Source organism: Barbatula barbatula (genome assembly GCF_947034865.1).
Source record: "Barbatula barbatula genome assembly, chromosome: 6".
In the NCBI taxonomy this organism is placed as follows: Eukaryota; Metazoa; Chordata; class Actinopteri; order Cypriniformes; family Nemacheilidae; genus Barbatula; species Barbatula barbatula.
This window is the reverse complement of record NC_136765.1, coordinates 22,824,836-22,847,733: the sequence shown is the minus strand read 5'-3', so window position 1 is coordinate 22,847,733 and position 22,898 is coordinate 22,824,836. Positions and strand designations below refer to the sequence as shown.

At 37.1% G+C, this 22,898-nt stretch overlaps 4 protein-coding genes across 8 annotated transcripts; 1 reads left to right on the top strand and 3 right to left on the bottom strand.

Annotated features, from left to right (window-relative positions):
- Window positions 1-712: 712 nt before the first annotated feature.
- On the bottom strand, window positions 713-3,558 carry psma6a (proteasome 20S subunit alpha 6a). Its single transcript, XM_079458181.1, has 7 exons — window positions 3,328-3,558; window positions 2,559-2,653; window positions 2,309-2,390; window positions 2,030-2,185; window positions 1,484-1,662; window positions 1,298-1,392; window positions 713-1,058 (listed from the first exon to the last, which is right to left on the bottom strand). The coding sequence occupies exons 1-7, from the start codon at window positions 3,401-3,403 to the stop codon at window positions 1,001-1,003; spliced, it is 741 nt and encodes a 246-aa protein (XP_079314307.1). The 5' UTR covers window positions 3,404-3,558; the 3' UTR covers window positions 713-1,000.
- Window positions 3,559-4,381: 823 nt separating this feature from the next.
- Window positions 4,382-16,660, bottom strand: prorp (protein only RNase P catalytic subunit). Of its 5 annotated transcripts, none has more exons than XM_079458670.1 (8): window positions 16,523-16,660; window positions 15,204-15,951; window positions 15,080-15,127; window positions 14,388-14,520; window positions 9,243-9,350; window positions 5,649-5,797; window positions 5,020-5,215; window positions 4,382-4,936 (listed from the first exon to the last, which is right to left on the bottom strand). In XM_079458670.1, exons 2-8 carry the CDS (start codon window positions 15,749-15,751, stop codon window positions 4,805-4,807), a joined length of 1,314 nt encoding a protein of 437 aa, XP_079314796.1. In that variant the 5' UTR covers window positions 15,752-15,951; window positions 16,523-16,660; the 3' UTR covers window positions 4,382-4,804. The 5 variants fall into 5 exon arrangements, 4 of the variants coding, with proteins under 4 accessions (XP_079314796.1, XP_079314795.1, XP_079314794.1 ...); XM_079458669.1 differs by having other exon boundaries at window positions 15,204-16,070; window positions 16,523-16,638; XM_079458668.1 differs by having other exon boundaries at window positions 15,204-16,657.
- On the top strand, window positions 16,591-20,365 carry ppp2r3c (protein phosphatase 2, regulatory subunit B'', gamma). Its single transcript, XM_079458671.1, has 13 exons — window positions 16,591-16,812; window positions 17,346-17,470; window positions 17,668-17,772; window positions 17,888-18,000; window positions 18,149-18,246; window positions 18,372-18,442; window positions 18,564-18,696; window positions 18,796-18,851; window positions 18,947-19,022; window positions 19,155-19,291; window positions 19,493-19,630; window positions 19,778-19,837; window positions 19,955-20,365. Exons 1-13 carry the CDS (start codon window positions 16,746-16,748, stop codon window positions 20,144-20,146), a joined length of 1,371 nt encoding a protein of 456 aa, XP_079314797.1. The 5' UTR covers window positions 16,591-16,745; the 3' UTR covers window positions 20,147-20,365.
- Window positions 20,221-22,440, bottom strand: fam177a1 (family with sequence similarity 177 member A1). The gene is made up of 5 exons (XM_079458672.1): window positions 22,281-22,440; window positions 21,633-21,806; window positions 21,471-21,537; window positions 21,260-21,357; window positions 20,221-21,159 (listed from the first exon to the last, which is right to left on the bottom strand). The coding sequence occupies exons 1-5, from the start codon at window positions 22,347-22,349 to the stop codon at window positions 20,959-20,961; spliced, it is 609 nt and encodes a 202-aa protein (XP_079314798.1). The 5' UTR covers window positions 22,350-22,440; the 3' UTR covers window positions 20,221-20,958.
- Between the last annotated feature and the right edge of the window lie 458 nt (window positions 22,441-22,898).

Genomic DNA, 22,898 nt, shown 5'->3' with positions numbered 1-22,898 from the left:
CTGTTAATGCTAAAATGTAATGTACTGCAGTGCAAAATGTAAAATACAGATAAACAACTGTTAAAATGAATACAGAAAACTCCATATTAATGCAGTATATTGTGCCTTATTTTTTTACGGATTTATTTGAGAGTGTAGGAACAGGTCACCCAAAAATAAAGATTGTGTCATTTACTCACCCTCAAGTTGTCCCAAATCTGTATACCTTTCTTTTTCTGATGAACACAAAGATATTTGGAAGAATGCTCGTTACCAAACAGTTCTTGGCCATCATTGACTACCATAGTAGGAAACATGACAATAGTAGTCAAAAGTGCCCCAGAACTGTTTGCTTTTCCAACATTCTTCAAAATATGTTTTTTTTATGTACACCAGAACCAAGAAATGTATAAAGTCATTTTATAATAGTCGATGGTGGCCAAGAACTGTTTGGTTACAAGCATTCTTCCAAATATCTTTCTTGGCGTTCATCAGAAAATGACATTTATACAGATTTGGAACAACTTCAGGGTGAGTAAATTAAGACAGAATAAAACATTTTGGTAGAACCGTTCCTGTATGGTGACAATAAATAAAAAATAAGATTGAATACATTTTGTTACTACACAAAAGCATATAGCAAACTACATATACACTATAAAAAGGTAGTCCATGTGGCCCCTGAAGTTACATGAAGCCATATTACTTTACAAGGAGCAGACTGAAAATCATTGACTTTAAATAAAAATGTTTAATCTTTGTGCTCTACTGAGGAAAGTCATTGGTTTGGAATAATATAATTCTTGGAAAATAACGAAAAGTATTTTGGAGTCTTTAAAATCATTTGCACCAGATTTATCAACACATGACAATATTTAATAAGAATCAACACAGTTTCCAAAAACATGTTTTTATTTTTCTATTACAGGAAAAAAGCTAAATAAACAGCAAAAAATCGGCCTGAACATTGAGGGAATATGGTAGTTATTCTCAAACATGTCACAAGACCAACATAGAGATCTCAGTCTCGTTCAGTGAGGGACACGAGGTGGGTGTCAATCTCAGACTCTGACAAAATTCTGAAAAAGAAACGAATATTAATATTTAAAATTCAACCTTTTTCATTAAATGGTGTAATAATGTTAAATAACACAACATTAAGTTGATAACCATATATAGCATGAAAGCCCCTGCCTAGAACTGGTCTCTAGAAGTGGGGATTTTCTCTATTTTTAGGCTATGGTTTGGTGGTTTACTCTACAGCTCATGGTGGCATGTAAAGACTGTATCCTGTTCAATATGAAACATGTTAACTCACCTGAACCTGGGATCTTCTGTGGTCACAACCCCGATCTCCAGCTCTGATGGTTTAAAGTCGATTGCCAGAACTGTAGACAAGCAGCTTATCGCAGTCTAAGAGGATGAAAGAAACAAAAAACAGGTCAATACGAGATAAACCTTTAAAAAGGATAAACAAAAGACAGCAAAATCAAGTTGGTGATACCTCTACGGTTTGCTCAAAGGTCCAGTCCAATTTCTTCTTTACTTTCTTCTCCAGGAAGCTTGTGGCTTCTGTTTGTTTCACCCCGGCAGATGTGGCCTTGAAGCCACAGTAGTAGCCAGCGGGGTCACATTTGTAGACCTGTGGCCCCAGCTCCTCATCGACTCCAACCACAATCATACCTGAGAGGAAATGACAACATTTAAGGGATAGTTCACCCCGAAATCAACATTGTTTCATTATTTCCTTACCCTTATGAATGTTAGTAACCCCACTGACTTAAAATCTCAAGATATCTTTTGTGTTCCACATAAGAAAGAGTCAATATACAGGTTTTGAACAACACAGGGGTAAACAGTAGTTTAATTCTAGGGTTTGAACCATCAACGGCATTTGAACAAGGAACAGGAATTCTGGTATGTTCGGATTGGCTCACTTCTATATTATTCTTATCAGGCACACATAAATGCAGCATGTGCATTTTACAGAAACATTTTTATTTCTGCCATGATCTCACTGACATACACCGTATAAAAACTGCTCACTTACAGCAACCCAGCGGTCTCATCTCTGCGTTCTGTGTGTACACCTGCGAGATGTCAGCGATACGCTTGCACAGCATATCTACTGGGATCTCGTAGCCGTATTTATATTTCCAGTTAGCCGCCTCGTACCGCGCTCTCTGCACCTGAGACCTGCTGTCGGCTACAGAGAGATACACAATACATCTCATGCGGTGTAAAACAAAACCTAGTTTAACATCACAGTATACAGAAGAGATAATGCAGACATTTCAAACGGAACTTCAGCTGGGAAATAGCAGTTTACCCGTCATGCCCGACATCACACAGCCAATGCTTTCTGTTATTCTGAATAGATGAGTGACGGTGGACGCATCGAGAAGCTTATCCTGAAGAGAAGATAAACAAGAAAAAGATATTAAACATTTTTGAGTAAAAAACACGTATCGATGATAACATTCTCTCTAGATAGAATAAGGAACATGACACGCTTATTCAAATTTAACATCGGATATATGAACACTGCAATATCATATCTATATATCCCCAGGACTTACTGGAACTTTCCTTTGAGTAATGACAACTGCACAGTCTTTCCCTCGGACAGCTACCGATGTGAGACCTCCTTGGTTTATGGCTTTGAATGCATATTCTACAGAAAATAAAACACAAATCCAACCATCATTATCTGACCACACACTTAACAATGGCCTCCAGCACAAAAAACGGATAATATATAAGAGTAAAAATGCATCAACATATACATTTGTGAATTCAGATGCTTCTTATCCAAAGCGACCTGCATTCAAGGTATACATTTTTATATGATTTCAATAAACATAATGTTGACTTCAATTAAAACTTTACTAAAGTAAAATAACCTTGCTGTGTTTGTGCGCTTGTGTATATCTCAAAGTCCAGTAGTTCACTATTATATCATCAGAATTAAAGAGTAATTTATACACCATGGACTAAATATGAGCATTGCAAAGTATGTCTATATCATTTTTTATAATGGCTTTCATTAATACACAAATGAATGCTTAGTAAGCATAATTAAAGTGAAAGTGAATGGCATGCGTATTGCTGTGTACACCGAACAGAGCTGAGTTTGTTTGTACAAGTGAAACCAGTCAAAAACGCACAAAGTTAAAGTCAAAATGTCAATTAATGTAAACATGACGTCCAATCACGAGTTACGTTAGGGTGCTTTTAATTCAATCGAGAACACTGCACGAATACGTAAACTACAGACAGACCACGGAGTAAAATGACTGAGCATTTATTGTTTCGCTTCAATAAAGCAACACTTTCGTCTCAACCCACCGACTTGATAGAGTCTCCCCTCTGGAGAGAAGATGGTGATGTGCCGATCAAAACCCGCACTCGATCCTCGGGACATAATGTGACGGATTTACTGTTTAAAGATGAAATTTGTTAGCAGAGCTAAACACACTGCAGTTCAGTTTGGCAGCGGAAATGATAACACCGGCTTCCAGATTCACATCCGGGTGATATGACGCGTCTCACTCACGTGCTTTAATGAGGCGCTCATGCGTGAATCTTACTCCTTTTCTCTTTCTTTGTAAGGTCTTTACTTATATACTGCAATTGATATATCATTTAATATCTTAACCTCATATTCTTCTTTTAATACTATGCTATACTAGGTTGCATTCTGATGATATTGTATTATAGACACGTTCTATGCATTGTTTGCAAGTTTTATCATATAAACATGTCATCTCTGTCTCTCATTATTCTCGCTGTCTCCTCTCTCTCTCTTTGCATTTCTTTATTAGGGTTTAAAGTCCACGTTTTTTTTCAAAAGACATTCATTTATTTAGGTTTACAATTTTAAAATGCAGTTTTCCAAACGTTTTTCCACGACCCACCTACAGCTATAATGCATATTGATAATCTCAAATATATTTTTGGGATTAAAAACACATTTGTTCTCTTTCAACAGAAATTTTCCATGTTATTAAATGAATAAAATGTCTAAAGTATCAAAATCTTTGTCATTGCAAGTCATTTACTGGACTAAACCGTTTTTTTTTCTTTGAGTCATTCCCAGCAACTGCTAAGTGACCTTCCCCAACCTACCTCATCCCACTGTGTGCCCACAAGTCTGAAATAGATGAATGAACTGAAATATTTTCACCATTTAAAATCATTCTTGAATACTTAGTATTGCTCTTGCCTCTTAGTGACCAAATTTTAACTGTCACATTTGTAGTAAGAGTAGGAAAATAAATTACATTTATAGTGAAGAATAGTAGGCCTAATATAAATTGCAATGAATACGTAGATTGTTTTAATCCCGTAATGGGTTACTTCATATAAAAGAGGAAAATTAAACCAAAATAGCACTTTATCTGTAAAGTTTCATGAAGGAGTGTTTGTTTAATCCAAGATACATAATTAGTTTAAAGTCAGACTTTTAATTGTTGTGCAAAACAATGGTTTGTTTAGAAATGTAAATGCAAAACACAATGCAAAGTGTTCTTTTTAAAAATCAGGGAAAGTTCTCGAATGAGTGTTTTAGTGAATGTTCCTACAGGAATTTTCGAGGTTATTTTCAGCCAATGTCACACTGTTAAATGCTACAATATAAATAAAAGCACTGTTCCTGATATAAATATAAACCATATATAAAAAAAGAATACTTTTAAAATACAATATATGTATACTGGAAAAAAGTTAATAATAAAGAAGAAACCAAAGGACATTTTTTATAAACATTTAATTTTTTTTGTCGATGTTATTTTTACATATTTTGCAGGCTAAGTGCACCAAACCCTTAATGTTCTTGTGTAAGACAGAGCCAATTCTGAGGCACTTCATACGTAGCTCTATTCCCTCCGATCTCATCGTACGGAATGTGCCAGGAGAGGCCAGTTGTCTGTACGATGGTGTCATAAGTGGCGATCCTCTGAAAAACATCATCATATGACCTCACTTCAGTTCCTAAAAAACACTTATCAACTGTTGGAAATCCCCAAATCCTAAACCTACCTGAAACCGGACCCGTTTTCCTGGGGTGTAATGACTGATTAACATCTGATGACCACGTTGCCACTTGAAGAAGAGGCGTCTGGTGATGCTGTCTGGAAAGCAGGCCTTGTGATCTCTCATCAGATCGCGACTCAGAAAATTACAGTGGTCGCCCGAGTGCAAAGTAGCATACAGCAGAAACGGGTCATCCTCAGATCTGTGGCAGTTATCCAGGATGAAAAACAGCACACTATTAAAATGCTCAGCGAATGAGGTCATTGTCTCGAGCAGAGAGGGGAAGCATTCAGTTTGTGCATCAGTAGCACATTTTTGACGTGAGCATGTGAGCTGCAACGTGCAAACTGAAATAAAAAATCATAGGTGACTGGTTTTAAACACCCTATACAGACAGCATCACATAATACACCATAGACTAAAATGTGAAGTATTTGACATCTTGGTGGGTTTGGCCCACTGAGCTTGTTGCAATGCATTCTGGGATTGTCATTTCTACTAAAGATCTATGCTCTAGCCAAAAGAATGTATTTAATCATGTTAGCTCAGCCTTTTAGTCCACTTTGTGAGACCAGCTCACTAGGTTTTGGAAGTGTGTATGTCTGTTCATAAGTGAAGAAAAGTATGACACTAACATGTTCTCTGTGAAGAAGCAGTGAGCTTTCTGCTTAATCTTGTTCATATTTTGTCTGTCCCAGTTCCAGGAAGGTCGTAGCATGTGCTTTCTACCAAGGACCAGGATGTTCAGACCCTGCTGTTCCAGCTCGGAGATAACTTCCAGCAACTGCGGAGATAACACACACACCCTCTGTGACCTTTTACGGTTTCAAACATTAGACATTAATGGGGACATTCATTAAATGATGTTTTTTTATGAATGAAAGATCTGTTCATTCATCGTGTTCTCTAGGAAGTAAGCTGCATATGTCAGAACCTTTTTGGAGGAATTTCCCTTGGCATTACTTATGAATTAGACGCCGTGAGAGAGTCAGCTGTAGGGAAAATATTTTTGCTCACATTGTTAAAACCCTGCTTCTGTGGCGCCCACTTACGCAGAGACCATGAGAGGGGGAGTTTCCTGATTACGCAGGAAGTTGTTTTTCCGATACCCCAGATTTACAAATGCAAACACGTTATTTAAAGGTTACAACCAACTGTGTGCTAAAAATATCTTCTGTAAATAGTTCAGAATCGAGAACATATGCTTGCATACGCGATATACCGTATGAGATTATTATTTTTATGTAGCATGTCATTTTTTTCAGGAGTTTTTGGAGATTCTTTTTAAAATACATATTATACAAAAGTGTTTTCTAATATTTAGAACAGCGTTACATTAAGGTCTCATTAATTAGTTAACATGAACAAACAAGCAGCAACATAAACATTACAGCATTTATTATTTATTCTTAATGACTTGTGGATGCATCGAGAAGAGAGAATTATTCTTTCTTTGTTTTTTGTTCATTTTGTATTCATTTATGTTAACATATAAAACATTTTGTTTCCCGTGGCTCGGGGGTAAGAGCATGGTGCTAACAATGCCATTCCACATACTTAGAAACAAATGTCAAGTGTAATGCAATGTAAATCGCTTTGGATACAAGCGTCTGCCAGATGCATGAATGAATGTAGTTCATGTACATAATAAACATAATATTAATACATAAAGTCTGACCATTATATCATGCATAAATTTAATGCATAAACACAACAAACAAAAAGTACAATGTAAGATCCGTCTGTTGCAACTGAGTTTAATAGTTTAATAGTCGAGATATACTTTCGTATTAAAATGTCATTATCCAATTACACATCCACCAACCCTCTATATATATATAGAGCCAACCTGTAATTAAGTGAAATGTCACACTTAGAGTTTAAATATGCAAAGATCGATTTCCAGTCCCTTCTTTTTATTTCAGACATGAGGAAGTACTGCCTGCAGAACTTCAGGTGTGATCATTTTCTGCTTATTCATGATAAGGAAGTGGACAGTAAGCCACACATTTGCTCTCTTACTCTGGAAAGCACCGCGTACAATGCTGTCTCGTTTCACAATCATGCCCTGCCTGCAGTAACCTTTGTTTAAGCAATTCCAGAGAAGAATTTCCTGGTTAAACCAGCGAATTTACCTTCCATATCACGTTCCTCTACATCCTGCCCGCATTTCGTTAACAGAAATTCTAGATAGGTAAATTTAAGTTTTAATTTTAATGCTCAGGGAGCGCTTGTTTCCAGAGAAAGAGGGTTGATACTGTTTCACAGAGTGCACCAGTTAGCAAGGAAGTAGAGTAAATGTTAACGCAAAATATAAACTTGACCACATAAGGCACATGCTGGACTTAAAATACTAGGTTTAGTCATAACAAAATGAGTGTAAATCCCCTGGTGCTGTACAAGCGGTACGGTGGTAATAATGTGTGACATGGTGACATGCATGGATGAGTAGGCAGAAAGCTAAGGGTTTAAGAAAGTTCTCTTATTACAACAGAATGCACAGCAACATGTGATATATGTTTAATGTTAACAAAGTAACTTATTTACATTATTGTGTACATTCTGGGACTTTTTTGGAAAACTAAAGTCAAATGGAATGCAGAAACTTTGAAGCTCAATATCTCAGAACTGCTCAGAATGCAGAAAGAATCTGATAATTCAAAGGTGGCGACGAGGTGTCCTCTATCTTCACTGAAATGTCATTGTTATGGAGTCAATTTGTGATTATGGGGCGTGTTGGGTTTATAAAATAATACAATTGCTTGCAAAATTGTTTGTCTATTACAACGGATTATACATAAATGCAAATGCTTCTGCTGGTTTGGACTGACATCAATATATGCACTGAAAAATATACATTTTCAGATAACAAAACATATGTGGCTAAATTCAATTCAAAAGTACAGATTTTCTCCATTTATTCATCCTCATGTCATTCCAAACCTTTTTTCTGAAGATATTTTGAAGAATGTTGGTAGCCAAACAACACGGCCCCCCCCATATAGTTTTGTGTGGACACAGACCACAGTAACAAAATTTTTTTTTTGTGTTTTACTAAACAGATTCTTCAGGTAACTTCAAGGTGCCACGTATTACAGTGTGTAGGAGGGCTGATGTCTGACACATATGCATAATGTTGTGTAATATTACATGGATATTAATCTTTCCCCATTTTGGAATGAGTAACTGTGGCTTTATGGGTTTGGGGGTCTTCCTAGCTGGTTGGAAACTATCAGACATAGGGGCTTGTCCCTCAACCTTTGATCTGCATCAAACAAAAACCATGGGAACTACGCTCAACATCGCCCCCTTGTGCAACTCATGGCACAGCATCACTTTTTGTTTGACCTCTTAAAATCAACTGTTAGGGGCGGTCTCCTGGATAGGGATTAGATCAAGCCAGGACCAGGTCTTAGTTAAATAAGGGACATTTAAGTAGTTTGACCAACATTATTGTGTGCATTTTGTGGCAAAACAATGGCAGTGATGCATTTTAAGATATGTTTAAGTGCAAGTAGTTTAAACAGCTCTAACATTTATTTTAGTATAGACTAGTCTAAAGCCCTATACAGAAAAAAACCCATAGAGTCTTATAGTTAGGTCGAAAACTCCAGCATAAAGGTAAACAAACTGGTTTAAGATACTAACCTTTCGGTAGTTAGTGCATTATGTAAGGAATAATGTACAGGCAGCCAGTTGTTAACAGCGATAACAGCTGGCTGCTTGTGCATTATCCGTCTTATTACATGGCTACTTGACACATGAGAAAAAAACTGGACATGAAATGTGAATTAGAAATATTTCATTAGCTCTTTTTTACCAAATGCAGATTAACCGCTAGGAAAAGCCGTTTACTTTCACTTTTAAGGTAAGAAACAACGTTCAAATGTCACGAATAGGCAATTTTGTTGAATAATTTGTAAATATAATGTCATAAATGTTATTTAAAAACATATTTATATTTAACGAATCAAAAAAACCTGTCAAAATAATTGGCTGAATCTGGGTTACCGTGTGTTATTAGTTTTGAGAGGTTGTTATCTGGGAATAACGAAACTGTAAATGTCGCAACGGGCCAATCAGATTCAAGCATTCCAACGAGCCGTGTAATAACGAGATTTTAATCAGGGTAGGTGGACTGTCTAGCCAGTTAACTGATTTAAAAGGTCACTTAAAAACCACAGACAAACCAGGCCTTTTTTTGGAACATCCAAACGGTAGTCACTCACCGTTTCAGAGTGGGCAGCTTTGGGTGTAGTGTTAGCCACATTAAGACCGTCGATTACAACGTCAAATGGAGGTCTTCGTTTCACAAAGCTCTTAAAGCTTTCCAGTTCCTGTACAGCACACAAACATCTGGTTATTCATGGAATTGTGGATGCAAACAATGAAAAAATCATATGGGTGCTATATATGAATAGCAGCATATGACCGAGATTTGATTGTGAGTCATTCTGTTCCACTTCAGACCACAATACAGTTGAGTGATTTAACTCTTTGTTGCTTCAAATAAGGAAACAAATGATAATCCTATTTAAATTCTGAAATACTGCCAATAAATTGTTGAGATGAATCACTACAACAGAATTTGACTTGATGCTAGTAAATGCAATGACAATACAATAAGGACACAACATAATTTACACAAAAACAGGCTCTGTGCTGTGCAAGGTCATTTAAATAAACTGCAAATAGTAGTGGCCAGAAGAGATGGGCATATTTGTACTCTATTTGCATTAAATGCCCGCAGGTACAAAATATGATGAGTATTCAAAATGGAGAGCACGCAAGGCTTTTTTTATATGATAAAATTTTTAACTCCAGTATATCAATAAATAAAATAAATAAATTTCACAACACTGCATTGGCTACAATTTACAAGTTATAAATACATTGTTGATCCTCTATTGCAGGGGTACCTCCAGCAGGCGGTAAAGGGTCCCCAGAAAATGTCAATAACGTATACAGTACAAATATTTTAGAAGTGAAAATGCATTTTCTTGGTTATATACATTCAACAAGTGTAGCGAGCTATTTAGGTTTGGAAACAATATGTTGCCTTTATAATATTACACTTACTTTATGTAACGCAGTTTGAATGTTTCTTTTCACATAAAACGTTATAATGTTTCCTTATATTCTTCTCAAAGATAAACTTGATAAAGATAAATGTTTCATATTTAAAGGGATAGTTCACCCAAAACGAGCTGTTCCAAACCTGTATGAATTTCTTTGTTTGGTTAAACCCAAAGAAAGATAGCTGGAAGAATGATAGCAACTGACATTTTTGCCACATCATTGACTTACATAAAACAGAAATGTGCCCTAGAACTTTTTGCTTTTCTAAATTCCTCAAAATATCTTATTTTGTATTCAACAACAAAAAAAACATTATGTTTCCTACTGTGCTAGTCAGTGATGCCCCAAAAAAGTCAGATGCTAAAAAAGATTCGCCAAATATCTTTCTTTATGTTCTACCGAACAAAGACATTTATACAGGTTTGAAACGACTTGAGGTTGAATAAATGGTTACAGAATTTTCATTTTTTAGTGAACTATCCCTTTAATAAGATATTTGAAGAGTAAACCTTACAGAGTTGGACATCATTGTTGCCCACTACTGTACAATCTTAATACCAGGCATGAAAGTGGTTTGCAAAAAAAAGTGGCTGTCATTTTATTGAGATCAACAGCAGTTAACTACATTGTACAAGAAGCTTTGAGTACAACTTGTTAAAAGATCTAAAGTAGGAGTCGTCTTTTGTAATAGCTTGTCGCAGGGGTCTGGGGGATCTTCTCTGCACTTCCTCACTTTGATGTTGTGTAGCCCATTGCACAAGAGGAAGTCAACCAGTGTTGCATACGTGGCACAGTATGCAGTTTAAAAACAACAAAGTTGTTTTTAAACAATTTAATGCATTCTGCTCTTAATATGGACGGTGTCAAAAATCGAACCGCTGCGAGACCAACTGTAAATAAACACTTTATAGTGTTTTGCTTAATAACACAATGAGGGCCCCCTTGCAATTCAGGTCTCAAAATAAGCTAAAACTTCCTTCACTCTTTGTTGTTTTTTCTTGGCAGTGCGTGTAAACATCTCAGGGGAATTTCCAGCTTCACCTGTCTGTCCAAAGGGTGTTATTAAAGAAAGACACAAAGCCGAAGAGTAGCTTTTACTGCACTAAACATCAGCAGATTACTGAGGTGTGATCAAAAAAGCCAGGCAGGCTTACATTAGAGCTCAATGCTTTGAGGGAACTGCAAACTTTAACCTCTTTCTCAGTGCAAGTCGCGCATAAACAAAGCCTCTGTTAAATGCACGTTTTCCTGGACACAGTGTTAAAACCAACGAGCAAACAAAACTAAAGAGTAAAGCGAAAACATCTAATAAGGAACGATTGATTGCAACTACATTGCATGCGTGATATGCATCTAAAGGCACAGCGCCCCTAAAAATGAACACTTTGTTATCATTATTGGGGGAGTACTGGGAGAACAACACTTCTTGCTGCAAACCCGTATGACTTTCTTCCGTGAAATTGGAGAAAACAGAAGATGTTATGAAGGACGTTTGTGAGCAACAGCCCCAGTCCCCATTCACTTTCATTGCACAGGAAAAAAGATTGCAATATCAACATTCTTTCAAACGTCTCTTTTTGCATTTGCGGCACGTAAAAGTACAAATTGATTCAGAACAACATAACTTTGAGCAATTCACGAACTAGAGCGAAAAAATGTAACTACGTCTGTAGGGAGAGTGGGGGAGGGATGAAAGCCAAGAGGCCGGAGGGGGAAGGGGCCTGAATATTTGGGGAATTCCTTCTTGGTTTTGGTAGGGGGGTTAGCGGTTGGTGGTAGACAGTAGGACTTCGAGCACTTGGATAAGGTTTGCGCTCCCAGCATGGAATGAAACGATTCAAAACAATATGCCATATTATGGCTTTAACAATGCACATGGAATAAAATCTCAACAGCTACGGTCTTACAAAGTGAGTGTATTATTACTGTGTTTTGTTATGATTGGCCTGCACTCGTGACCATGTGAGGTTGAGTGGGAACAGCAAAGCTGGGGATTCCCCAATGGTGTCAAGAGGTCACGTGTATGCCGTACCAGTTCGCCATGGAGAACTTTGTGTACCTACAATGGGTGTTCCAGTGAATAAGCACGTTGAAAACAAGTTTCATCTAGATCCGACGGTGATCTTTGTAAACTTGTTCTTTCTCTGTTTATTCACAATGGCATTTGAAGGAAACAATCGAAACAGCCTCGTGCAGCCCTGGAGTGATTCAGCTGTAAAATAAACGTACCAACACTTCTTTAACTCTCAAAAGCACTTGCACAGTTTAAACCGTGTACGAAGTTCCAATAAGGTTAAAGGCAGCCAATTAAAAATAGACGGAGAAAAAATGTATTATTAGGAGCTGGTGTTCGTTGAAACCACATCGTGCCCCACGGCAGACGTACATGAAAAGGCATCTGGCTAGGACTGTACTTTTCTTGGTTAGGATAAATTAAAATACCACACTTGTATTGAAACAGGAAAAACAGGCTTGCCTCAAGCTCCTTCTGAATCTCTTGAAAGTTAAAACTGAAGGGACTTTTGAAATGTTAACCTGCAAGTTTCACTTGAATTAAAGAGCTAAAGCGTTAAAATAGATGCAGCGTATAAATAAACACTGACCGCATTTAAAATCCCCGACCGATCCCCTGATGTGTAAAAGAGTAATTGATAAAACACACACATGCGTAAGTGTACAGCCATGGAAAATTAAGAAACAAATTCTTTTTTTTTCAGTTTTTCTTTCCTGTAGCGTTAACAACGCAAGGTTGTGGGTTCGATCCCAGGGGATTGTAAATACCTATGTATAAATGTATAGGATAGAATAGCGATGTAAGTCGCTTGGATAAAAGCCTCTGCATTGTTTCTATTTGCATTAATTTGCTGAAAATTCTAACTGGAGAAACCAGTTTTTCAGACCTCAAACACTACAAAGAAGCAAGTTTATCAGTAATATTTGCACATGCATTTAGGAAGAGTTCAAATAGTTTTTTTACATGTGATAACCACCATTTTCATGTGTCTTGTCATGATTCAGTCTTTCACGTTGCTGATGGTTATTTTGGTTTTGTTGAAATTGAACAGACACTGGACTGGCCTTAATGCATTTAGAAATGCTGCTTAAATAAACATTTGGAATGGTCTCTTTATTTTCATATGTACTGTTCAGTATAGGCAGTATAAACATATAAATAAAGCTTTGCTGTCACACCTTGTTTTCATCTCACCCGCCCACCCAAAAGCAGCACAACTGTGTGTTTTATCTTTGAAATGCAAAACTTCTGCACAAAGCCAAGGGCTGTTAAACACTTCTGCAGAGAATTGAGCGCGGGTGTATAACTGGCCTGCGCTGGTTTCACTTCATAAAGCGCTGCGGCGTTGATGGCAGGGGGCTGAAGTCCACGCAGAGCTGCAGACAGAAGCAAGCAGGGACTTTCCACGGTCACTCATGTGAGAGGAGAGAAATGTAAAACCCCATTGTGCTGCTTTACTACAGCACATATGCGCCCGGGCAATAGCTGCGTCTCAAAATCGATCATGTGCAAAACCAAATTAGAGATTGTTTATGGCCATGCAAAGTACTTTGTTTTTCCTAGAGGTACAAAAATATCCTTTTACGAAACAGCGCTCAGAAATCATATGCACATCCGATGCGCGAGAATGGATTTTGCAAACAGACGTGACTATTCTCTCTGGGAAATGGAATTTCAGAGGAGCTGTTTGCCTTGTGACCTTGTGTCTCTGGTTGGACAGCTTTTCTGAGCTTTCTAAACTGGGGGACCCACAGACACATGTGTTGGAAAGCCCCTACATCATATCTAAATGTGGAACTGTGCAGGATCACATGCTTTTGACATCTATAGATCCCACAGCCAGAAAAAGCAGCCCTCCAGACAACAACATTATCTAATTCAGGGGTAGTGTCCATTTGAGAGAACTTAAAACTGCATGGAACATCTAATCCTGGATGGCTACACGATGTATCACGTAGCTGAAGCATGCTGCTAGTTTTTTTACACGACAAAATAAATCCTTTTTTTTTTAGAAGTGGGAAAATAATCTAAAAGAGATTTGAAATCAGGCTGGTTGGGTTCAGCTTTCGTTTGAGATTGTTTTATTTACATGCAAGTAAATTGATGATTTATTTTAGATAAGATTAAATAATACAAAATGAGAAACCAAGTATGGCACTTTGTATATGGTAATGAATATGTGTAGTTGAAGTCAAGATGTTCGACACTATCGCCATCTAGTGGAGTTTAAGAAGAAACTTAATTTGTTGATGGCTCTGTTAGAGAGATGTAAGACACAGACCTCTGGAGTGGTTTTGTTGAAGATGTCCTTTCCCTCGATCACATCCTTCATCACTCTATCCTTCAGCTGGGCATACTCTTCCTTAGTAAGCTGAATGGATTCCAGCGGTGCCTTGCAATTTATGCACTCTCCACTAAAACACAAGATATTGCCACCTAAATTGAATTATCTTAAATATGTATCATGCATTCTGATACTTATAATGTCTTCTCATACTTAACATGGTCAACTTGTCAAAAAACAAGTTGGATGTATTATGTAGTATTTCTGTGCTCGATTCACTTCCCCGAGTGTTCGTACAGGTTTCGGAAAGTTTTTTCAGAACATAACAAATCGTTACGTAACAACTTTTCTTAGTCCCATATTGGACTATTCTCCGTCTGTATCCGTCTTCTATAAATGTGATCAAACTAAAGACTGTGGGTATTTGAAGGGTGAGATACCATTCTGTAAGTACTCAAGATTAATATGAGATGTCTGAGTTATGGCCGAGTGGCTGAGTAATTTGTTCCACAGGTGAAAGAGTCATACAGGTTTTAAACTAGGTGAGGATGAATTTATGATGACTGATTTGTTTTGCCTGGCTTCTGCCACCCCCAGACCCACCCAGGGCCTGATATCAACCTTTCAGCTGTGCCCTACCTGCCACCACCCGACTCTTTATGTATTGTGAAAATAAAAAAAATGAATACCTAGGGGCCACGGATGAGAATCTCCCACTCCATTTTTGATCTGGTAAACTGCAGACAGAAAAAGAAACTGTTACAATGAAGATCTGAAATAGTAAAAACTCATAATTAAAATCCAAACAATTACCTCTCAAACCATGCTTTAATAGCTTTAACCAGCGGCTCCTCTGGGTAAATCTGATTATCTCTCATATATGACAGAATAGAAAGGAGCTTGTCTTCATGTTCACGCTCACCGATGCCACTCTGAAACAGACACTGCCATGTGTCCTGATGTGGAGTGAGACCTTGATCCAGAAGATCGTCGTACAGCATCCAGCTTGTGTCTGTATCACCGTGAAGAGCTGCTCCAGCGATGACATCACCGTAGTTTCCTGGAGATGGCAGGAGGGCCTTTTTCATTACCTCCAACACGACGAGTGCCTCCCTCCAGCGTTCCGTTTGGCTGAAACCTTTTACAAAAAGGGAAGAGGCTCCGGTGTCGAGGGTCTTAAAGCAAGACCTCATGATGTCATAAGTGTCAAAAACCTCAGAGTGATGCCCACCCTTGACACACAGTGTGAGGTACCTCAAAAGCAGCTCATAGGACAAGGTGCCTTTTTCCAGAGCCTCGTAGGACAAGAGAGATTTGGCAATGTTGACATCTGCTCTGTGTGCTAGAAGTCCCTCCATCATTTGTATAGCAAATCGATCAGGTTTCGCGGAAGCCTCTTTTAATTTCGCCCATTCTGATGTGGTCAGTGGATGAGGAGGGACGGGGACCTTTGAAGACCCTCTTTGTCTATCAGAGGTATTATTTGACGGGCCTTCTGCATCCGGCCCAGCTCGCCTTTTTAGATATTCGGCGGTTCTTCTGGCTGTGCCAGCTGTGAATACTGAATTGGGGAATGCAGGTCTTGCTCTCAAAGTTGAACATTTTTCTTTAGGAGTTCTGTTGTACGATTGTGCCTGTTTATCTCCCTTTGTGCTGTGAAACTTTGGCTCAATGATAAATCTGACAGTGTACAAAATGTTAGATTTTGGAGAACCCGCTAAAGCATGTCTGATGAATACAGGGCTGCCAACCCACGTGCAGAAATGTTTTACACAAGTCATTGAGTTTAACATCACAAGAGACCCCATTGCCCTGTCTGAATCTTTTTAACTCTGAACAAAAATAACTCTCTATACAATAATTATTGACTTGTCTCAAAAGGTCATTGCTCTGTTATTTAATTTACTTCAAAGTGGGACATACGAAAACACAACCCACAAGCCCAATAAGTATATAAAGTGATATTTAGTTGGTCTATCTCGTATTGACACATATAAAGTTGAATTTTCAGTAACTCATCTGCTAAATAAATGTCTGTTATCAGACTGATAAACGCACGAGAAAAAAATAAATACAATTGTGTATTTATAGAATACAGTTATCAGCTTTCTGAACAAAAACATACAACTTACATGATCTTATAAAAGGTCTCAAATCCTAAACAGAAACCATTTACATGTCAGCGTGAGCAGCCATTCACGAGTCCGCTGTCGCTTCGTGATGACGTAAACGCGCCTGCACGTCACTCACCGGCGAAAATAGTTGTCAAGGGGTCTAGGAAACGTAAACACCCTAAAAATATTTGACATTTTTAATCCATTTTCGTAAAAATATTATAATGAGATAAAGTTAGTGATGGCCAACGACAAAACTGCACATTGGAAGGATATACTCAAAAGACGTCTCGCCTCTGCTAACAAAGGTAAAATAATGACATGCTAGCGAGCTAGTTAGGCAGGAACTTCATAGATGTTAATTGAAATCTGGTCAGTTAGTGGACACGTTTCGGTCAATTGTTTTTTAAAGACTTGTTTAACACAATTACTTTGGTTTTGCTATAGTTACACAAGTTGAAGTAGCTGTTATTTGGGTGGAAATATTGTGGATTCATCCACAATTTTCGGGACTCTTATTTATGTCTGTTTGGAAACTGTTTAACTGTTTTATAGAAACCGCAGTTACTTACTACAAATTAAACAGTGAAACGAACATGTTTATATGCAAAAGCTATATAAATATTCATTTTTGAAAGTGTAAACATAACTTAAGTTACATAACATAACATAGGGGAAGACAGTATATGTTTGAAGTGGTGAATTTCTTATACAAATAAAGCAATTACAATTACAAATAAAACCTGTTACGATGCATTTAATAAATGACAATTTGTTACTGACTTAGTCATGAATGTAGATTGATAATGTGTGTAAAAATTCCATCCTGATGTTTGACTAGATGACAGGACGGACGAAGAGAAGACAGCGGAGGAAACACAACTGTTCACTAAATATTATACCGAATGGAAAGGGGGTCGAAATGAAAGCAACTCATTTAAACACATCCCGCGATTCTACTACAGAGTGAGTTGTTTGGGTCTTTTTAGCAATGAGTGAAAGGAATAGACTGTATAGTATAGTGTCAGTGGCTGTGGTCTTTTACATTATATTACAAATGTTACGAAAGATCATAACCTTTCCAAAATACCTCATGGAAGCAATGGCTCGACAAGCGCCTATATATGTATATATAATATATGTTTCACAATATTTCATGTCAGCTCCCTGCAGAAGATGAAGTCTTGCTGCAGAAGCTCCGAGAAGAGTCAAGGGCAGTGTTTCTTCAGAGGAAGAGCCGCGAACTGCTGGATAATGAGGAGTTACAAGTAAGAGAGTATTTTGACTCAACCCAGTTTTAGTTTTGTGATTACATGTAGTATAGTGTGTATAGACTTAGTTGTTTTAGTTTTGATACTCATAATACAAATTTTCTTCATACAGAATCTTTGGTTTCTGCTTGATAAACACCAAGTGCCACCCACATCAGGCGATGAGGCCATGATCAGTTATGAGAGTTTTCTAAAGGTTGGAGGAAAAGCAGGTGCAAAATGCAAGTAAGTGAATCACAAAATAATTCGATTTTGGCGGATGAATAATTTTAATTTATAACCCTGAGTAAGGCATGCTAATAACTACATTATTTGGTGGTAAGTGTATTTAATTCAGCGAGCTCTTTCCTTCTCAATCCTCACACCCATGTAGGTTGTTCTTCACGGCTAGAGTCTACGCCAAACTGCTTCATAATGATCCATATGGGCGGATATCAATCATGCAGTTTTTCAACTATGTCATGAGAAAAGGTAGTTATAGATCTTACTGCATTCCTATATTATGAGGTCATGGTATTATTATTGAAAGTCTTTTAGTTATTCTGAACATAATATAAAGGTGGATCATGGATTAATCTGCATTAAATCTCTGTTAGTGTGGCTCCACCAGACCAGGATTGGTTTAAGTCTTTATGATGTAGCAGGTCAGGGTTATCTTCGTGAATCAGTAAGTAATCTCATTCCACCCCCAGAAACACAGTATACATTTATAATATTTACTTAAGAGGAAAACAATCGACTTGAGCTTTTAATTCATATAAACAATGTGTGCCTGTGTTTTTGTGTAGGATTTAGAAAATTATATTCTAGAGTTGATTCCCACACTCCCACAACTGGATGGCTTGGAGAAATCCTTCTATTCGTTCTATGTTTGCACAGCTGTCCGAAAGTTCTTCTTTTTCCTTGATCCACTGCACACTGGTACGTACCATGTATGCTGTTAATTTTACATTCAGATGTTTTTTAGATTTTGACCTGGTAAGAGCTGTAATGATAATGCATCTGTTTTTCTATCTATAGGGAAAATAAAGATTCAGGACATCCTGGCTTGCAGTTTCTTGGATGACCTACTTGAGGTAGTCCTTGAATTCTTGCTCAAGTAAACCTATAAAACTCATATAGTCTGTAGCTGATCTTACATTTTTTTTAAATGTAACGTTTTATATTACAGCTTAGAGATGAGGAGCTGTCAAAAGATAGTCAGGAGTCCAACTGGTTTTCTGCACCTTCTGCCCTTCGAGTTTATGGTATGCCTGCAGAATACATAAATATCTTTGTTATACAGACTGCAAAAGTAAAAAGCTTTTTATAATTTAAGCAACTGTTGCTTGTTTTTGATGTCTGACCATAACATATTCATACTGTAACCATGTTGACAGGTCAGTACCTTAACCTCGATAAGGACCACAATGGAATGCTCAGTCAGGAAGAACTATCTCGCTATGGCACAGGAACTCTAACTAGTGTTTTCCTAGACCGTGTCTACCAAGAATGCCTTACCTACGATGGTGAAATGGTAAAACCTTCATACTTCATCACTTTCAATCTGTAGAAACTGATGTAGATGTTTGTCACTTGGTAATGTTCATCCAAAGCACAACATGTTATACAGACAATTCATCTTTTCCAACATTTCTCATCTAAAAACATAACTACTGTATGTATTTCCTGAGTCTCTTGAGTCATGTATTCACATGTTTTCAACACCCCCATTTAGGACTATAAAACCTATCTAGACTTTGTGCTGGCTCTGGAGAACAGAAAAGAACCCGCGGCCCTCCAGTATATTTTCAAACTGCTGGACATGGAAAACAAAGGATACCTCAATGTTTTTGCCCTCAACTACTTTTTCAGGGTAAGAAAACAGTTTGAAAGGATTAACGTAGCATCCAGTATATATGCTGGACATACGCTGGATAGAATCACATAAAGAGTTATTTAAAGTGAGTTATTGGTAAATCTGAAATCTTTAAGTGACGTTTACTGGTTTGTGTAATATCAGGCTATTCAGGAACAGATGAAAATCCACGGACAAGAGCCAGTTTCTTTTCAGGATGTTAAGGTACAATGAATTTAGCTTTTTAAATTCTGTATATTACATTATGTGGACAATTTATGTGGAAAATATAATTCCGGTATTGCCATCAGCAGATTATGATTTGCATTCATATGTATACAGGATGAAATCTTTGATATGGTTAAACCCAAGGATCCTTACAAGATCACCCTACAGGACCTAGTGAACAGTGGACAGGGCGATACAGTCACAAGTATTCTTATTGATCTCAATGGTTTCTGGACTTATGAAAATAGAGAGGTGCTGGTGGCTAATGACACGGACAGCAATACAGCTGATTTGGATGACACATGACAGAATTTCATATATCAAATTAATTGTGCTTTGAGACCAACTGTTACTCTGGACAAGAAAAATATAGAATAGCTCGGTTGTATATTGAAGTGTTTATTAGGTAATATTATGTACAAAAGGATTGTATTTTATTCACCTACATTATTTAAAAGTGGGTGTGTTTTCTTTTATGTAATACAATTTTTTATTGACAAATAAATTATACAGTTTTCTTAAATGAAATGCATTTGTGTTTTTTTAGAAAGAAATTAAATTCCTAAATGTGCCATGATAGTTATAGCATACATTTATGAGTATTTGGTTAAAAATAAAAATGGTATGATCTATTCAAACAAAGTGGTTCCCATATGAACACGTACACCGTTGTCAACAACTCCAAACATCAAAAGAAACACAGAAAAATATAAAAAATGAAATGAAATAGATATTAGGTCTAATATTGACAGCACTTTCAGGGTTGATGATCCATGCAGTTGATAGTGTTTAGTTGGCTTTTTAAGTGTTTATAATAGCAAAATGTATGATCATTGCAGTAAGATCTTTTCAAAAAGCGACTTGTTTAATGTGGTTTAATGTGTTTATTTTAGAAATGTTTTGTAATAAAAAAGGCTTGCATTCAAAGAGGAACTATTGTCAGCTATGCATAAACAGCTTGTTACCTTCACATTCAGTTGTTAACTTCATGAATATGACTTCAATTGTCAACTTCATATATGATAAACATTCTGAAAAAGAAAACTACCAAACACTGTACCTATGGTCTATAAATAAGGTCAAATTGTCTTGATGAGCTCAATGATGTGAACAGTATTTTAGGAGGGAATAGGGGCAGGCACTTTATTGGCATCAGATGTCGTATGGGATTCTTGTTCAAGTTCAAAGGTCACATTCACAAAAGAAGCAGTTGCTTCTGGTTGCTCAATCTTTGGATGCTGGCTCTCTTGACCGTGCTGCTCGTCAAAATGACGCTCTGCCTCCTCAGAGAGCCGGTTCTCTTCCTCCTCCTCATCCTCCTATTAGCATTCATTTGTCAGTTGTACAACAAATACTAACATAATATATGTTTTGCATTAAAAACATTGTTCATTAATACAGTGCACAAACTGCACATACCTCTTTCTTCATCCTGTAGTATTCATCAATTGCATACTGATATTTTGGTGTGGTGATTCCCAGCATCGATGCCATTCTTTCACCAAGATAGTCACAAACTGAGATTGCAAAACAAAAAAAAACACCAACCACTCACAAACTTGAATAAATTGTATGCGATTGCATAGTATTATTTACCATAGACTGGACAGAGATTCATTTATTTCATTACCTGAGATGGTAGAGGTGGCCACTCTCCACATTTGGAACCAGAAGTATGGACCCCAGGTCAGCTTTGACTAAAATCAGAGAAGCTAATTCACTACATGCCTAATGTTGTTCATATTTAACAAGTAACAAAAAAATGTGCAAATTTTGATTTAATGTCACTTACAGAATCAACTGAAGTGTTCTTTAGCTGTGGCTCTTCCTCTTCTTCCTCATCTGTACTGTACTCCTCCATGGTTTCACCACTAGCAAAGTAGATTGTTCTGCGAGGAATCTTGGCTGGCTTTTTCCCAAGATCTCCAAGTTCCACATTTTCAAAGTCTTTCACCACCGTAGCGCTCTAAACCAAAAGAAAGACAAATTACCATGCCATGGTTTACAAACGTGTGCTTTTTATACATGAATTTCAAAAGGATGCCATTATGGGATTCATAGCATTTCATTTACCTAACCCTACACATAATACTAATGGAATGATTTCAATCAACGTAAAACATTCATTATTCATTATATTCATACATGACACATTACCACGACGATTTGATGTGAAATGCACATCTAATGCAATTGTCAGATTGATAGGTAGTATTTCATTAATAATTAAAAATGTCATATATTCATAAGTCCAATGTTATCATTTAATAACGTAGAGAAAACATAATTTATTACATTTACACATGACATCACATGTGTACCAACAAACTTGTTCAGCAACAATGAAACGAACAAGGAAGTAGAATCATGCATAATCGACTGTGCTACATTAGTCAAACAACGTTTAATTCCACGATAACTCCGTCATCTTTATTTGTACCTTGTCTGTATCCATGGTTTGTCCTAGAGATACATTGACGTTTGTGAGGTACAGTGACAGTTCAGCCATGTCGTCTTCCACCCTTTCTGTTGTTTCTTTCTTCAAGCTCGCCCGTGCATTTCCTGGCAGCGGCGTCACACCGGACGTGAGGTCACAGTAGACGATTCTATTATTTTAAAACATTACGGCAAGAGTCACTTGTCCCCAATTATTGTCACTTTGTACTGTTATGCTATTCTATGTTCGGTGTTTGTTGTGTCATCAATTAAATAATAGATTTTCATATTATTTGTATCTAACCTGTTTATACGCCCGCCAAGAAATATGTTATTAAAATATAAATGAATACTTGTCAAAGCAATTTAGTTCATCTGTTTTCTACACAATAAAATTCGAACAATATGATTGGCCAAGCCAAAATAGCATGGTACATATACTGTAAAGTACAATGTTTGTATAGAAGTTACACGTTTCCCTCTTATCAGGCACGTATGCCACTATCCAGTAAAGGATCATACAATTGTACTAAACGAATCAATTTACTCATTTTGCTCTTTTAATTACACATAATTGTATTAAACCTTCAATTATCCAAGAAAATAACACATCATGATAACA

What these genes read in the sequence shown, in the direction of transcription:
- prorp (XM_079458668.1), bottom strand. Translation starts at nt 16,198, where the DNA reads ATGGGGTCTCTTGTGATGTTAAACTCAATGACTTGTGTAAAACATTTC. An exon ending in TGCTTCTTCACAGAGAACAT is followed by an intron (nt 5,216 to 5,648) that starts GTTAGTGTCATA and finishes TAACTGCCACAG; the next exon opens with ATCTGAGGATGACCCGTTTC. An exon ending in GAAAACGGGTCCGGTTTCAG is followed by an intron (nt 4,937 to 5,019) that starts GTAGGTTTAGGA and finishes GATGTTTTTCAG; the next exon opens with AGGATCGCCACTTATGACAC.
- ppp2r3c (XM_079458671.1), top strand. Translation starts at nt 16,746, where the DNA reads ATGGCCAACGACAAAACTGCACATTGGAAGGATATACTCAAAAGACGT. An exon ending in TCTCGCCTCTGCTAACAAAG is followed by an intron (nt 16,813 to 17,345) that starts GTAAAATAATGA and finishes ATGTTTGACTAG; the next exon opens with ATGACAGGACGGACGAAGAG. An exon ending in AAAGCAGGTGCAAAATGCAA is followed by an intron (nt 18,001 to 18,148) that starts GTAAGTGAATCA and finishes ACACCCATGTAG; the next exon opens with GTTGTTCTTCACGGCTAGAG.
- fam177a1 (XM_079458672.1), bottom strand. Translation starts at nt 22,349, where the DNA reads ATGGCTGAACTGTCACTGTACCTCACAAACGTCAATGTATCTCTAGGA. An exon ending in GGCCACCTCTACCATCTCAG is followed by an intron (nt 21,358 to 21,470) that starts GTAATGAAATAA and finishes TTGCAATCTCAG; the next exon opens with TTTGTGACTATCTTGGTGAA. An exon ending in ACTACAGGATGAAGAAAGAG is followed by an intron (nt 21,160 to 21,259) that starts GTATGTGCAGTT and finishes GAATGCTAATAG; the next exon opens with GAGGATGAGGAGGAGGAAGA.
- psma6a (XM_079458181.1), bottom strand. Translation starts at nt 3,403, where the DNA reads ATGTCCCGAGGATCGAGTGCGGGTTTTGATCGGCACATCACCATCTTC. An exon ending in TTACTCAAAGGAAAGTTCCA is followed by an intron (nt 2,391 to 2,558) that starts GTAAGTCCTGGG and finishes TCTTCTCTTCAG; the next exon opens with GATAAGCTTCTCGATGCGTC. An exon ending in TGTGATGTCGGGCATGACGG is followed by an intron (nt 2,186 to 2,308) that starts GTAAACTGCTAT and finishes ATCTCTCTGTAG; the next exon opens with CCGACAGCAGGTCTCAGGTG.